Here is an 18,266-nt window from a genome sequence, read left to right on the forward strand (position 1 = left end):
AATAAACCAAATGAAAAATACAATAATATACATAATAAATGCAACTAGGTTAAATTATCGGAACGCACAAGCAGATTTGACAAATTATAAAATGTATCCATTGTTATCTGTCTATAATCTGCAGAATTCAGAATGTTCAAGTATCTATAGTTTTTATTTCGAGTAATCGAGGGTTTCTCAAGGAAATGGCATTTATTTTGACTTATCAAGGTTTTCGATCTATCGAGGTTTCACTGTATTGGAAATTATATGAAATACCACCAAAAAGACCAAATATTGGATGATCAGTCAGACATATGATTAGATCTGATAAAATATCCGAAGAGCGAGACGCAAACCGGGTAACCTACCGAATTAGAGCCTTTACTTCAAGAGATACTGAAACATCTGAAGATCGAGATACACAACAACGTAAGTTGAATACTTGCGATGTGAGCTTCTACTTCAAGAACTGTTTTAACACCGAAAAGCGAAATTTCATACGACGTAAGACTAAACGTTCATTACGGCATATTCGTAAAGCTGCCTAACCGTAACATAACCTGCTGTGTGGCTGTGGAAAGAAATAGAAAATCAAAAATATTGTTTATCTATTCGCGTTACGCTAAAAAAATTTAGCATTAGGCAACAACATTGAACACAGATGTATTTTTTACGGGCAAAGCAGTAAATGGGAATAGCTAGTAAATTATTACTATACAATATTATTTTAGAATACAGATCAACAATAAATACAAAATAATTACAATAAATAAATAAATAATAATAAGCTTCGAGATTCAACGCGAAAGTATAAAAAATGGTTAACCTATTTTTATTCATAAAATTACAATTATTTTTACGTTTCTTTCTTTTTTTGTTTTTTAATGGGATGTGCGATTTATTGATTCATACCATGTGTATTATACCTACATGCTATTTTTCCTTTCCAAATGGAAACGAAAAAGTGACTCATGAAGACTTTAGGAAGGAAGGTGCAATATTTAGACCTGAAAATATCTTTTCATGAAGCGCGAACTTATTGGTTTTTTAAATTATTGTCGAACGGCATATAGTACCAGAATACATTCATTAAAATTCGAAAAAAAATTATTTAACAACATCGTACACGTAATAATGCGATGCGTAACATGTAATATGTATAGTACAACTATTATTATGTAGTGTAGTAATTCGTACACGGTAAAATATACATAAATGTATAATAAATTCACGAGAGATGGGCCGTGGGATCTGATGTTGTGCGAACCACCTGTACACGCGTATACGTATAATATTATGTATGTATATAGATATATTTATTTATATGTGTATATATAAACGCAAGGTCTCTTACTTTCATCTCTCTCCCTATCGTCCGAGGCGGCGGCGTCTTCAGCTTTATTATATTTCGTTTTTCCTCTCCATCGTCGCGTTTGTCCTCCTCTGCTGTCCGACGTCGCGTCCATCGTCGTCGAACACGACCGCCTTCTTGCGCCGTCAGTTACTGCTCATTATTATTTCCGCGACAACGATGAAGCGCAACACATGTCTGTGGGTGGTTCTCACCACTTACCTGGTTCAACAATGTAAGTGAACAATTTTATTATTATTTTAAACACGTATGTTATTATATTATAGATTAACAGTAAGTCATGGTGATAGGCATATGAGTTATATAGTTTTAATATTACCCTTTGAATATTCCGTGGCGAATTGCATCAAAATTATATACTTATGAAATGTATAAAATCGCTTCTTGGATATCCGCCGATTATTTCTGTCCAGTATTGTAGTTTACACGGAAATAATTTTCGTTGTGCATTCCTAACTGCAATGGCGTATTTCGCGTATTGCAAGAGACTAACACATCTCTCGAAATCCAAGTATCACGGCCTGGCCACTATACTTCATAATATATAACGTATACCATATAATGCAGTAAATCAAGTTTCTTATCGGTATTATTTTCTAGTTAGTTTTAGACAAATGCATAGTAATATATTTTTGTGTAAGAGTTCTCAAGATATTCTACGCTAATTTCATCATGGTTTTATAACTTCTAACGAAAAAACTAAAATAGTTTAGATGATAAAAAAAACCATAAGCCTATGGTGTGTACCCCTATCGAATATGTTAAATAATATATCGAGTGAATCAGGTTCCATTAAAATTAAAGTTTATATCAAATTAATTTTTTGTTACCCTATTGTTTCTTGTTTTGAATCCGATAGTAGTACTTGCAGGGGTTATATTGACCTTGTGATAAAAAAAATCTTGATTAATTATTGATACTTTATTTAAGAAAGAATAATTAATATTAAATTTTTTATTTGGATTATAAACAAAAGAATACCCAACAATAATTTTAAATTAGAATGGTTGTTAAATTTAACATGATTTTTTTTAATCTATTATTATTAATGAATTTAGTAAAATTAAGTTATAAGACTTATAGCATTTAGTGTAGTTATTTATTGTTTAAGATAAATTTGTATTTCAAAATGTTATCAAATCGTAAAAAAATAAGTTGTTGGCAAATATTTAAACAAACTATGTACTTTATTTTCTATTAAAAGATTTTAATAGGTATTTAATATTTTAATGCACATTTGTTTTATTTTGCATTAGTAATAATAATGATATAATGGTTAAAATTTTTAATGGAGATGTATTCGCCGAAGAAAGAAAAATGTACTATATCTCATTTATGACAAATGTGCACTGTAAATGCTAAATGGTTTGTGTAGGATCGGTAGCTTTATTTTTTTACGACGTCATATTGGTTAAGGAAAACATTATTTGAGGTAATATATTATATGATTAATCGTTTGACGATGTGAACGTACGAAAAAAATTGAAACCGGTATAGAAACTAAAATCGTTGTTATTTAACTTAAATTTATAAGTGACAAGTTGTATATTCTGTCAATTCAAAAATATTCATGTAATCCTATACAATAATATGTAACATGGTTACGCTTTATAATAATCACTTGACGGGTTTACAATATAGGTACTATTATAAACCTGTATACATTTTTACGTTAACAATTGATATCGACATATTTTCATTTTACATAAGGATATAATTCTAAACTTCATTATTTACCGATTGTGATGAATGTAGCAGTTGGGTAATTTTTTTAAATTACAACGAAGAGGCGGAACTAATAGACATAAATAAATTTATTCTAATTTAAAATGAATTTCCAATGGATGTCACATGAGGTTCAAATACCTATTAAGAATACATTAAAATAAAACAGATGGCATTATAACGATTCCGGATTCTCTCTCTATATAAATATTAAAAACATTAAAAAGAAAAAAAATACTTAAATACTAAAATAAAAAATAAAAATAATGGTTTTAAATAACGTATTGCCGACTACAGGTTTAAAAAAAAAAAAAAAATAAGTATTATGTATAGTGTATACTACTATAATTTTGGCTCATAGTTATTATAATTAAACAAAAGTAGCTACAAAGTGTTTTTATCAGTTGAGAGGGGAAGGATATAATATATCATTATTATTTATACATTTTTCGCTTAAATATCATTAAGGACATATTTTTGTATCCGACAATGTTCTGTCAAAGATGCAAACTTTCACTTTCGACTGGTTTCGTAAAATCGTTCCTGTACAACATATTTTTACGTCATGTTTTTAATAAAAACCTATGATTTCCTAGATCTCGTAGGAATGCAGCGTATTCCGCACCAAGTGAACACAATATATTAATATTATTTGTATCTTATATTATTATATTGGATACATGTCACCTGTCATATAGGCTATATATATATATATATATATATATAATATATTTCGTATATAGATTAGACGCGTTAACGCACGCTAGAAATCTGCTACAGTCCGTTCTGATAGAGTTTCTGCAGCTGCAGTTACACAGGAAGTAAACCTCATAGATATATATAAATTATTATTATAGATACAATATCATACCGTATACACTATAGTATAGCTATAATATAATTTAACCTAACCATAGCAGTTATATCACGAACTATTAGTTCATGCAATCGCCCCTAATTTATTGTTTATGCATATTAATTGTCATCCAAACCTATTTTACGATTAATTTAAAAAAAAAAACTCCAAATGGCGTGAATTATATCTAACAGACAATAAATTTCCAAGACAAGTATTGCTGAGAGTTTAGCACCATCATCTGTGATAAAGTGACGCCCTTTAACACAACTTGAAACTGTCAACGTATACATACACGGTCTGTACATAATTTACGTGCTAATAATATGATTTAATGATTGTAATATTATCGCAATAATCCCAGCGAAGGCGTCGTTGTCGAAATGGCCTGAAAGCAGATCATCATAACCACCATCAATATATCATCGTCATAGTTCGATATCATACAGAGTGATTCACCAAGCATGTTCATCCTTATATTTTTTCATTTAATAATGAAATTATTCAAATTCTGATGTTAGCAGCAAGCAGGAATATTTAAACACACTTAACAACCATATTTTTAAATTATTGAAAGTTTTTGTACTACTTAAAGAATATTCTGTACTTTGCAGCGATACAAACCACAAACTCTGTTTTTTAAATAGGTAATAAGTCCTCTTGTTTACTGTAAATAATTAAATAATTTTGTTATAAACTTAACCTATATTTATGTTTATACCATTAGTATATAAAGTTAAATAACTTAAAACTGCTATACGTTAAAATTTTGAGAAAAAATTATCCATTAAAAAATGTACAGTAGAACGGGGATTCTCATTTGTAAAAACAGAAGTTTGTATCTTCATAGAAATTCTTTAAGTGTAGAACAAATAATTTAAAGATATTATGATCTATAAGTATATAGTAAAAGAGTTAAAAAAAAATCTAAAAATCAGATATTTTGAATAACCGAAAGAGGTATTAAAAAAGGGAGGGATTAGCGTGTTTGGTAAATTACCCTGTGTATAATGTACCACCATCATCATTATAATCACATTGTTGTTGTTGTATTATATTAGCAGATGGATTGCGAAATCTGTACGAATTCATTTGTGATTGTCGAATAATCGATTGTAAAGACATAAACAATCCGGTTTGTTTTTTTTTTTATTACGCGTTCAGCGCCTTTTTCGCACGATGCTTGTCATTTTATTATTTGGTATTTTTTATAGACAATTTTAAAATTGTCCTCGTTGCACAATCGCGGAAAATAATATATTAATATATTATGTATATCATGTATTATAATATAAGAATAGTACCTATACACGCATATTTTCATCGTGGGTACAATATCATCCCTAAACATACACTCGACACTTACATAATATAATATGAGTATATTATAGAATCGCAATGTATTCACACGGGTCCGCGTGCAAATTAATAGTCACACGCACACACACACAGAGGCAAAGTCATGTTTTTGAATAATAATATAATACGTATTATTGTGCAAATAATAATGCAAACGTAATTAAACGCGACAACGATGAGAGACGACTGACCGCGTCGGCCTCGACCTTTTATAATATATTTTTCGCACCCGCAGACCGCGCATGGTTTCTATCTTTATTATTATACGTGCATATAGTGTACAGTATACTGTATACATTTAGGCGTATCGTGTACATTGTTATTATAAATTCGTTTACAACCTTGGAAACCCGCTCTAGAAGTGATAAAAAAAAACCCTGTATCATCATATAATTATAGAGTAATACAGGGGGTTTCATCGCGTTTGTTCTCGTTGTCTATACCACCCTAACGTTGTTAGTTTGCTAACTATGAATTTATTATATCTATATATACCATGCTGATACGTCTTGCAAGTGAAAAAGATAAAAAATAACAACAACGCCAGCCAAGTGTTGACGGAAAACACAGAAACACCGGCACGGTGAGTTTAATAATGACTCGATCGTCGTCAGAGTGAAAACAATTTTTCGAGCTAATGAAAGTATAGTTAGTTGTTAACTGAAAAGTGCAGTTTTTAATATACCATGGCCCGAGAAAAGAGAGTATACACTACTTAAACACAGTCAATGTGAGTTTGTACATAATATCGGTCGTCATCTCGATTATTGTTTAACGCAGCGAGAGGAAAGCCGATGCAGCCGTTTTTTTAAGTTTTCTACCCGTTTACGGTCGGCGCGCAACCGAGACGATGGTCAAGTTTTCTCCACAATAGTATACCGGTATTGCACTCGAAAAGCAGAAATTATATTGTAAACTCGGTTTTCGGACCACATAAACGTTTAAGACGTCTTCGTGGCGCGTCACGCGATTATGAAAACAGAGTATTTACGTCGATTATGTCGTATTGTCTTACGGTGTATAGAACAGAGTGATTTGCGTGATCGCGTGTGCGCGCAGTAAACCGTATAACGAGTGTGAAACATCAGTTATGATTCGGACGGGTCGACGGAGACGAGCGAAAAGGTGAAAGTTTCACGCGCTTTGAATTGTCTTCCGTTCGGCAGCGGCGACGACATAATCAGTACTTCGAACGGCACAAGAATCACAAAGAAATTATACGTCACTATCGTCTACATCCAAACGTGGGTGGACCTGATCGATTTTTACGAAACGGTCGCGTTTGTGCAGACATTATCGTCGTTGTGTATTTATACAATCTAAACATGATTATCACGTCGCGCATGAAGTCTATATAATGTATTTTAGCATATTATTATCATTATTAAGCGTCACAGCAACGACCTCGGCTGGAAGACGATAGACGCGTGCTCGCGTAGAGGCGGGGGAGGTATTGTTGTCTTGCTATACTCGGCAATATATGTATTTAAGACGATTTGTTACGCACCGCGGCCGAAATGATTTCGAGTTCCTTCAATTTCTCTGTGTCCGCCTTTTGTCCGCGATTATTGTCCCGAAGCTATGTGTGCCGGAGAGTCTCCGCTTTTACTAATAATGATACGTTGATATATAATTCCTCAGAAACAACAATGATTACGGCAACGTCGATAGTCGTAATAACTGATGTAACTGAGACTGCGGTAATGACGATACATAAAATATATATACATACATATTGCGATAAGATGAGAGAGGAGAACCAATAAGATCGTAATAATAATGAAACGTTATTGTTAAAATAATTATCGACCGGCGGCGGAGGCGGCAGTGACAATAATAACAATAATAATAATAATAATAATTAGCGCGTCGAAGTCGGTGACAAAAAGAGAATATAAATAAAAACGGCGCACGACACGCCCTCCTTCGCCCTCGCGTCATTGTGTTCGTGTGCAGCGGCAGCTTTCTATTCGGTGTTTATGTATACTCTATAAATATATATATATATATACATATACGCGACTTACGTATCGTAAAACATTATTATCTAACGCGCGCGTACAATGCAAATCTCATAACATAATGTGTATAGATTCATTGTGTACGCTAAGTCGACCGTTCGGGGCAGACGGTATACATATAGGTATATTGTTATGCGAAAGTTCAATGGCTTCGTATAGGATGCGCGTCTGCATCATCATGTACTTCGTGTGACCCGGCAGCGGCGGCGGCGTCGTCGTAGACATCTCCCGAGTATAGGTATACCGTGCACTCAGGTCTTAGACAGCGTCGCCACGGCTTTCTAAAAATTAAAAGGTGCATTATGTGCGTATGTACGCCGTTAATATACTAATAATAATATTTAAATATAATAGTCGTAATAATAACTATTATAACCATTACGCACGCACGTCACAGTATATATAATGTTGTGGAGGTGCAAGACGATGTGCATAAGGTATACCCGTCTGCAGTGTGCCTATTTCTATTTTTATAATAGCGTCCGATGAGTGAAATATATGATATGATATATTGATATGCACGACGGCAAGGTTAGGTGCGGGTGACGTAACCCGGTCATTTCTTCTTAAAAACGAAAAAATAAACCGATCACGACGCGTATAGTTATCTCGCCGTCGTTACTGCTTTCACCGTGGGATCCGGAGCGTACATTATGTATTATATATCTAATACGCGAGTACTAAGTTACTACGACTTGAGCCGATCCCCGGAGTAGCGTTTATAATTTTATATACTGCAATGGTAATGTAATCGGCCGCGGTGTAAAAGGTCACGCGCGAGTAGGTTGCGTAACGTGTACTTACGTTAATTGATATCGTTTTGGTTTGATGAAAAAAAAATAATCAAAAATATAATCGTCTACTACCCTGTTGCATCTTCAATGTATGCATTCCGATTGTACTGCGGCCGTGTCATTTGAAAATTATCGGATCGAAACAATATCGATGACAGTTATAAACATATTAAACCATAAATACGCACAAGTAGATTTTTTGTTTAAAAGTCACAGCCATTTCGAATATACTCGTAATATTAGTACAGAAGAACTGAGACTGCAGTGAATCAGGGTTCGGGTCTGTTGTTGTATATTTATATATGTATAGGTCTCAAAAATTCATTGATTTCATCGCTGTGGTGTATTTAAAAAAAAACTGGGTCATTATCCCCTCCAAGCGAAAGTTTTTACTTTTTTACACCATCATGCTTAGGATATATATATTGAATAAACAACATAAGTCATTCTTAAAAGTCTTATCGATTCAGAGATGTTTTTACACGGGACCAGTAGTATTTTTATATAATTTCGTTATTAAAAATGATATTATAAATCATAAATGTTAATTCATTTATTGAAAGTAAAAAAAAATACTTCTGCTATCACTGACCTATAGTATTTCTACTCAAATAAGCCATACGTTTTATCATGTAACTGAGTCGTGATAGAATAGGTACATCAAAATATTGAGTATTGTCTGGTATTGACTATATTGTGACAATCGAAAACAATCTGGAATGGAATTAATTGTTATTTAAGACCACCATCCCACTTAAACTTTTACATAACATATCACATTATTGTCATAATTTCTTACGTTAAGGTTATACGATGTTATAAATATACACGTTTTGGCGTTTTACGCGTTAATAAACGCCGTAGTGCCTTTCGCATAAACTATTCTAGACAATTTATTGTAACACCGCCGTAAAAAAATTGCTACATTATTTCATTTAAAAACGGCATAAGCCTCGAAATCGATTATCATTATACCCATTGTTAGTTCACTATAGACGAATATTTCCGATTTCGTAAATTCGGTAGGTACCTATATGCATTTATAATATAAACGGTTACAGACGCTGCAGTCGTCACTAAGTGTATTTTTTTTTTTATGATGATGTTATAATAAGAATATTATTGATGATTGTGCAAGACACAATGATACACGAGCGGATCGATCGAACAAAAGTTGGGCGAATCTTGCACATCGGTCGTGGCCCAGCGACAGGACGTGTTAAAATACCTGTACGACTGTACGAAACCGGTTAACGGAATCAGTCTGTTACCGGTTATTGTTACGTTATTTATTAATTTATACTGAATACCGATTAGAATAGACTGATGCACTGATGTTATACCAGCAATCGGTGTTATATTGATATTCATACAGGGATATAATTATATATATATATATAGACATATAGCATAATATTAATAATAATAGTAATATTAATTGTTTTAATACGCAAGTAGTTATTTTAATAACATGAAATATACATAGATACCTTATACTATTTAACTCTGTGTTCCGTTTTCAGGCTCCTGCCAGCAACAACTGAAGTCGTCCAATGTACAGGAAGACCCGTGTAAAGCCAAAAACAAGGTGGTAGCTGACGCGGCTTACTGTGATCGTTATTGGGAGTGCGTGGACGGTCAGCCTGAGTTGTACGACTGCCCGAATGGTCTGGTCTATGCGGGAAAACATAGGGGTGTCACCGAGGGATGTGACTACCCGTGGAGGGCGGACTACTGCGATGGAAAAACTCAAGCCAGTAAGACAACTCTTAAAATAATATAATATATTATATTCTGCGTAGAATAATATACTAGCCTACAATATATAAGGCAAGTCATGAAGTAGTTTCCAGTTTATGCTTAAAGACTAAAGTTAAGATATTTTACAGGTCACGTGTGCATTGTTGAGTTTATATAGACAGTATAATATGCGGTTTTCAGTGTTATATGCGATTCAATATAAATAATAAATAATATCAAGTCCATTACAATTGTTATGCACTTTTTTTAATGTAATTCAATCACGGTTACATAGGCAGCATTTTTTTTTTCAATTATAGAATCTATAGTTAGTCTTTATTGAAATTCAAAATGACTTGAGTAGTGTAGGTACTTAAAAAAAAACCTGTCAGTCGGGACTGAATACTAGGAACAGTATTTTTAAATTCGAAAGCAACGAATCGAAATCGGAGCTTGCGCGCTTTTTTCATCAAAGTTCGTTCTCACGACGTTGCTCTGCGCGATCTCCTCGTGTTATTACTTAATATTGTATATACTACAGTGTATGCGATGAACCCTTCTCATGTCATAATATACATACAAACCCATCATTGCCCAGGCCTTCACGGCTTCACGCTCGTTTTATTACATATTATATATTCGTATAAATTCCTCCGGCAATATCCAAGCCAACGGACCGACCTCTCCATAGGTGCAGCACGAATGCGGTATAATGTTAATAGTATTATTATACTTATGCTACGTGCTATACGGCAAGTCCGTCGTCGCGCGGAGGTGAAAGTATACTGCTGACGCCCGAGGCGGTCAGACGCCCACCCGGGGAGGCAGGCGATCGCCGCACGAAACCCGCAATATCCACGTCAATAATATAATATAGTACCTACAATAATAATAATAAACTTACGCCGATTACAATAAATTATAATCGTCTTAAAACACGCGCGCACGGCGTCGTGTATTGTACTATATTGCTTTTATTATTATTATTATTGCAAAAACGAAGTTTGTTGCTCGCCCAATTCTCCAGCCGACAACGCGCGATTCTTGGCTTACGAAGATAATTTTTATTAAATAAATTGCCCACTGACATATAAATAAGAACTGCAGGTTGTAATACGCTGCCGCACATTGGACGTCTATGTTAATCAATATTTACGTGTTAGTCAATGTTTTTGTTTGTTATAACACACGAAAGTTCTATATGATACATATAATATCAGTTAAATTCAGCTATCAAATACAATATTATGCTTGATGTAATAATATGCTAAGTCATTACGAATATAAACTTGGAGTTTTGACTGAAATTTGGTTAACATATTTATTTTAAAGTACATTATAATGTATATAATATTGTACTTACCTAATGCAATTATATAACGACAACACACACAGTTAGATAATAAATTGTATAGGCACTTGTACCAATTGTATTCCAAGTTAATAAAACAATTCTAACAAGAAATAACTTTTATTGACGTTTGGTTATTGTGTCTTATCAAAAATAAATATGTTGTGATGTACTTACAGCGTATACAAGTAGAACTTATAAATTGGATTTGAACTAATTTCGTTCTTTTAATTCTGTTCTGATTTGCTGTAGGTACATAATAAGTGTTTTAAAATTTTTTTTAAATATCAATTGAAACTTGACTGAAGTCTATTGAATTTAACAACGAGAAATTCGTTAACAAATTAAAATTTCTATAAGTACATTTTTATGTGACGAAAAAATATACACGTTCTAAAAATAAACAATCATTATTGAATGTGCCAACAATTGTCGACAAGACTGCCTAAACATTGGCTACCCTGTAAACGGTCAATCTTATCGAATTATATTATAATAAATAATAATGTGGTTAACCGTGTATACTTAACTTATTTGTTTTTAAAGACGGAGACTTGAAAGTTCCATTTTTAACGATAGAACTTTATGACACTTTTGTGAGAGCCGAGGAGACAGTAGTGAGGAGGTATATAATAATAAGATTTAAATGGATTTAAATTCATCAAGAAATTAGATCTTATTGTTATTTATATATGAGTAAGATGAGATTTGAATGATTGGTGATCCTGTGTTACATTTGCAAATGAACGTGTTTTTGTCGGATTTTCAGTGGTGTTCAGGATTGGTGGTAGAGTTGGATGGCGGTGATTGTTGGCATTTTTGGTTTAAGATGTTGTGTTTGTAGGTTAGTTGTTTGCACATTTATACACAATTTGTGATTGACAGGGTGTGGTCCTTTGCTGAGACGAATGTGGCCATAGGTTTTGAAATTTTGATACCATGGTAGTTGTCGATCGATATTGTTATAACCATTCGTATTGCGTCCCACAGACGGTCCGATAGCTCGAGAACACTGCGATTGGCTGTATGGAATATTCGGTCACGAGACGTCTTGCACACGGTACTGGACTTGCTGGAACAGCACCGCCACCGAACAGCTGTGCATCGGCGGATTGTTGTACAACGAGAAAACTCACTCTTGTGATTGGCCCGAGAATGTCGACGGATGCCAAAAACACCGTAAGTACTTGCCAGTGATTATATTATGAAATATATATAAAAAAGCACTAGTTATATATTTATACTTAAATATAGGTAGGTAACCTATAACTGTTAAATTAATATTCGCACATACATACGCATTTGACAGCACATGAAAATATTCGGTAAATGGTGTGACAACCACTGTCGAGTATACCGCATACCGGGCTGGTTACGCACGGTCGCGTTTTGCCGAGTTCACGCAGGTACGTCGTCTGTCGCGTCGTGTGGCTTTTATCGTATTCTGATTGGCCGTTGTAATCGTGGTATCGTTTACTTACCACGGTTTACCTGTAAATTCTCAGAGTTGGGGCAGCTCGACTTTAGGACACGATACGACAGAATCGACAGATAAAGTAGCCGTGTGAATCCGACTTTATTCCACACAGACCCCACCGTCTTATGACGTATCAATATATTTGCCTACCGCGTTTAAAGAGCTTTCACCGCCATTTTGTCGTCACCGATGATATAATCATGCGAGGCATATGTACCGCGATGGTAGATCGTGTCCGGCGCAGGCTGCGCAACTCGATTGACGACCGTGTGTGTATACATAATATAAAACTATTATCATAATAATAACATACCTGGGCTACCCGTTGAAACGCTCGATCGGTGAATTACCTAATAATTTGCGACCAAAAATATAGCCAGAAAAATACAATTCACCTCGACCTGGTGATATAATACGTTATGTGCGATACACGTGCGGGTCTGACACTCGGACTTTATGGCGGAACTATAACATTTTAATACTGTATTTTTATTGTTACGTTTTGACGTGCAGTTTCACCGATTGACGTCTTGTGGAGAACTGAACAAATAATACCGCTGACTGGGCCTTGTATATATAATATATATAAAGGCATACTATTTTACATATGTCAGTTTACAGACTTTTTTTTCATTGTTGTTTTTATTCAGAAAATTCGCCGCCGACTAAGAGGTATTCGTTCGCGGACGAAATACACTGAAATTTATGCCGACATAATATTATAATATTTTTTTATTATCCACGCGAGTCATATAATAATCTCATAATATTGTCGCTGTTGCGTCATAGCCACCAAACTCGACTGTTTTTTAAAATAAATACACGACGTACGCCTTGGGTAAATTTTCGTCATTATTTCGTTGTTAATTTATCATTGGATGCCATTTGAAAGAGAAATCCCGTTTTATTTATCGATACATCGACGCTGTGCAGCATATACGAGCAACACTTGTCACACTCGCCCGCTCATACTATTCGAGTCGACCCGAATTTATCTAACGGGTTATATAACTATCTGACTGCACGCTTTGACACAATCGGCATGCAAAGTATCTTTTATATATGTATTGGTATACCGATTATGATGTAGGTATATCGCACGATTGGATGTATCGCGTATTATTGCAGTTATGTAATCGCGCACGGGCTGTAAAAATAAAATTAAAACGCGTAAACGAGAAGAATCTCGTATTGACTTGTACTGTAGGCTGTAGCGCATATAATTTGGACCCTAGATTTAAACCAAATACTTGATGAGTCCACAGTTAAAAATAATGCTAAAAAATTTTTTTTCAATTTCGAGATAATACTTATTATAATAATATCGTATTAATAGTTTTTTGATCAAAAATTTTTAGAAAGACATTTTACGAATTCATAACAATTAATAATTTTCTTAATACCATTATCATCGAATAAGTGGTTCTGCTAGTATTTTGGTTTTCACTTTTTTGCGTAATTTCTCCCTCTCTTGCCCTTTTTATCAAAATCAAGTGCTATAGTTTATTAGTTTCTATGTTTTATTTACACGTGTATCAAACATTATTGTCATTTATTTACACACATCTCCAGGCGCGTAGCTAGAAATTTCTAAGGGGGGGTGTTATTCAAAATTAATTGAAAAAATTACACACACAAAATTGATAACATGATGCATCTTTATCTTGATAAAAAAATATTAAGTATACCACGGCTGAGGGGGTGTGTTATTACACCTGTAACACCCCCCCTGGCTACGCGCCTGCACATCTCGTATAATATATATATATATATACAATAAACATATTCTTACGATGTGCGTAAATACATTATGTTAAAAGTTGTTTTGCGTTTCAGCTCTCTGCAACGAAGACGCCAACGGAAACGTACCACTAGGAAAGTCGTGCAATAGGTACTGGCAGTGCCAAGGAGGTTACCCAAGGCTGCAAAGATGTCCGGCCATGTTGGTGTTCGACAGGCGAACTTTAAGGTGCGTTGTGCCGCCCACCGAGGATTGTGAGGTGCCAACCACACCGGCCCCGTCTCCAGATGATTTACCGTCTAACGAAGACGACGGTGAAGAGAACGTGCCACAACAAGTACAAGCTAAGGCCACCGCCGCCCCGGCAGTACAACAACAGCGAAACCAGCAACAGCAGCAACCGCAACTTCATCAGCGTCAAGGCGGTCAGCCACAGCAGAGACAGCAGTTCCAACAGCAGCAACAGCAACAACCACAACAACAACAACAACAACAGTTGCCTGCCGCTACACAACAACAGCAACAGCAGTTGCCGCAACAACAATTCCAACAGCAACAACGGGCTCAGTTCCAGCAACCCGCGGCTAGGGCTGTTCAGCAACCGCAACAGCAACAACAACAGCAACAGCAACAACAGCAGCAACAGCAACAGTTTGTGCCACAACAGCGGGCCCAACCACAACAATTCCAACTGCCCCCGTTGCCGGTGCAACAACAGCAACAGCACGCTGTGCAGAGGAGAGAAAACACTCCGGTATCGTACGGCGGCGCCGAAGACGATGTCGGTGACGATGTCAGTGTACCGGTCGCGTTTTCCGAACACTAAACACAATTATTGCACTGCACAACTAACGTCGATACACCTACACACACCTACACATTTAGTATATTATTAGAATATATAGTTCAAAACGAAAACGAATATTTTATATTACATCAAAAATATAATCGAATTCGATTCCTTTGTCAGAAATGATTTTGTTCACAAAATTCGAATAACCTACATATACCTACAACAAAACGTTTTTTTATTCGATTTTATTTTCCGTTAGTATTAGGCGATTTTTCGAGGATAGTCGTGCAAACATATCCGATATCGTATTATGACCGCCATAAAAACTACACATCAATCATCATACCTAGTTTTGTCAAAAAATTGCGTATTCAATAACTACGATTGAGAGTCTGAAAATACATTTTTGTCAATAGCCATTTCATAGATATCTATTATAAAAAAGCATTAATGGTAAAGGTGACCGTCGATAAACACATTCATTATCAATACATTTCTACTCCACTCAATTTCCGTATCCGTTTATCCACGGTCTATTTCAAAGATTACGACTTATCTCAGCTTTTGTATCCTTGTATACGGTCTGTTAACAACTATGTTTTAAGGTCGTATCTACAGGTTTTTTTTTTCAAATTAAATCGTCACTGTATCATTTTATTCGCGTCGGTCTAGGCACAATATTAAAAATATGCCAAAAGCTGAAACCCGTCGAATGAAATGAATTCAACATACGTGACACGTGTGCGTCGGGCATCCTCGTAAAATCGCTTCGTATAACACATTCATATGATATAATAATAGTATACTTTTAAGAGTGTAACGTTTAGATGTTATTCGTGTTGATACAAATTTGAAATTGCTTGCCAAAGGACTGAATTTATAACGCATTTTATTTTCTAATAATAAACAATAACTTAATAAGTTGAAATGTTTGTACAACTGTTGTTTCCGTTAAATATAATTAATATACATTGTATTATATACTCGTACATATATAAAAAAAATATATAATACTCTGTAAGTATGTATGTATATTATCGTACAGCATTTTTTTACAATTTTTTTTTTATATACATTTTGCTATTGTAATAGAAGTTATATTATAGTTACATTATTGTTTATTATTAAGATATATAATATTGCCATTTAAAGGTAAGTTTTAATATTTAGTATAATATATTAAATAATATAATATTGTACGTTGAGCACTTATTTTCCATAATATAGTGTTGACATACATTTAAGAAACTATACAATTGTAATGCATGTATTATTAATTAAAATATTTGCAATTAAAATAAACGAATGCTTTTATTATTTTTTAAATATCTGAGTTCGTGTTGAATATAGCAAAAATAACATATTTTTCGAACCTGTTGGTTTACAAGAAATTCCTACTATCGATTAAATGATCTCGGTGTATTGTTAGGCAAAAAAAAAACACCTTTATTGAATATATTAGCATATAAAATCAGTGAAAACTGACTGCGTTGTACCAATATAATATAAAAGTGTACGAAAAAGTGTCAATACGAAGTTGATAGGGGTTGAGTTTTTAAATATTTTAGATCGTTTAAAATCAAAATGTTTATGTTTTTAAAAACGATCAGGAAAATGTTTGTGGATATGCTGTTTTAAAAGTATTTTGTTCGATTATTAATTAATATTTTCCGAAATCCAATCATATAATATTATATAATATAATATACAATTTGATATAGGAATTATTATAATATTATTAATTGATAATATGAACAATTAATATTATTATACAAGTCAATATTGACGTATTGTTGAATGGTGTAAATATAGGGTTGTCGTACAAAATACAAATAGTTTAACATAAATCTAAATAGCGTTTTTAAAAATTTTATTGTTAATAGAAAATAATATAATATACCAATATACGTATTAATGAAAAGTTGCTATGTCTCTATACGAATAAAACTGGTATTTTTTAAATTAATTTATGAACTAACTAAATTATGTTATTTAAATTAAATTATTGTTATTTAAATTATGTTATTTTTCTCGTTTAAATATCGGCCAGTATTACTTGTATAACTTCGTCAAGACATTAACTTAACAGATTTGAAAAAGAATTATGCATTTGCATTTTTGAGATGTTTAATTTCTATTAAAAGAGTAATTTTTAAGAAATTTTGTGTTTGGTACGATTGTTATCAAAATTTGAAGTTCAAATATTTAAAATCGTGCCTATGCATTTTTAAATTGCTTTAGAACAACTTATATGAGATCTTGTATTGAATTATCAAGCTTTTTGATAGAGCTAAAACGTATTTATTTAAGTAGATATTACCGACTATCTATAACAATCTATAATAATAGATTCAAATTTGCTACCGATAACTTACCTCAAAGTTGAAGATTGAAGTATTTTACTGTATTAAATAAATATAAATATTATAACTAGGGCTCGGATTTTAAAGCAAATGCTTCTTTTTATATATTTGAGATAAAAATCTAATTTTTATACATAATTCGTTTCACGTTAATCTGATTCGAAATAAACGAATTTATTTTTGCTTTTTTTAATATAAATGCTTTTTTTGCTTTTTTATTGCTTTCTTCAGTTATTCTAGCTGTGTAATTTTTATTTGTTTGTTACGCTATAGTAATTAAAAAAATGTTCATATAATTTATAAGAAATGTCAAAACCCGTAATAAATTATTATATAAAAGTGTTTATTTACTTAATAAGAAATGTGAAAACCCGCAATAATGACCGTGACCGTACCATTAGTGCGAAACGTCATTAAATGTAATGATTGAAATGTATAGATTATCGATCTACAGATAGCTTATGGGTCGATAGCTTATCGACTATTGCATATAGTTTGTAGAACCTACGCTCAGTACTCGTATAACATCAATTTAGACGTGTTTAAAATTTAAGTTTTATAGTGATTTATAGTGTTGTATTTTATTAAAATGCCAAAAGTCAAAACGAATGCATTTTTAAAACAATTAGTTTTAGAATTTGGTGAAGAAATTTTTCAAACAGATGGATCGATTTTATATTGCAAACTTTGTG

General features: G+C 33.3%; 1 protein-coding gene across 1 annotated transcript; it reads left to right on the forward strand.

The window, feature by feature from the left end:
• Window positions 1-1,363: 1,363 nt before the first annotated feature.
• LOC132927977 (putative uncharacterized protein DDB_G0288537) lies at window positions 1,364-16,537 on the forward strand. The gene is made up of 4 exons (XM_060992531.1): window positions 1,364-1,568; window positions 9,633-9,866; window positions 12,191-12,379; window positions 14,514-16,537. Exons 1-4 carry the CDS (start codon window positions 1,514-1,516, stop codon window positions 15,242-15,244), a joined length of 1,209 nt encoding a protein of 402 aa, XP_060848514.1. The 5' UTR covers window positions 1,364-1,513; the 3' UTR covers window positions 15,245-16,537.
• The last annotated feature ends 1,729 nt before the right edge of the window (window positions 16,538-18,266 follow it).

Source organism: Rhopalosiphum padi, chromosome 1 (assembly GCF_020882245.1).
Source record: "Rhopalosiphum padi isolate XX-2018 chromosome 1, ASM2088224v1, whole genome shotgun sequence".
Classification (NCBI taxonomy): domain Eukaryota; kingdom Metazoa; phylum Arthropoda; class Insecta; order Hemiptera; family Aphididae; genus Rhopalosiphum; species Rhopalosiphum padi.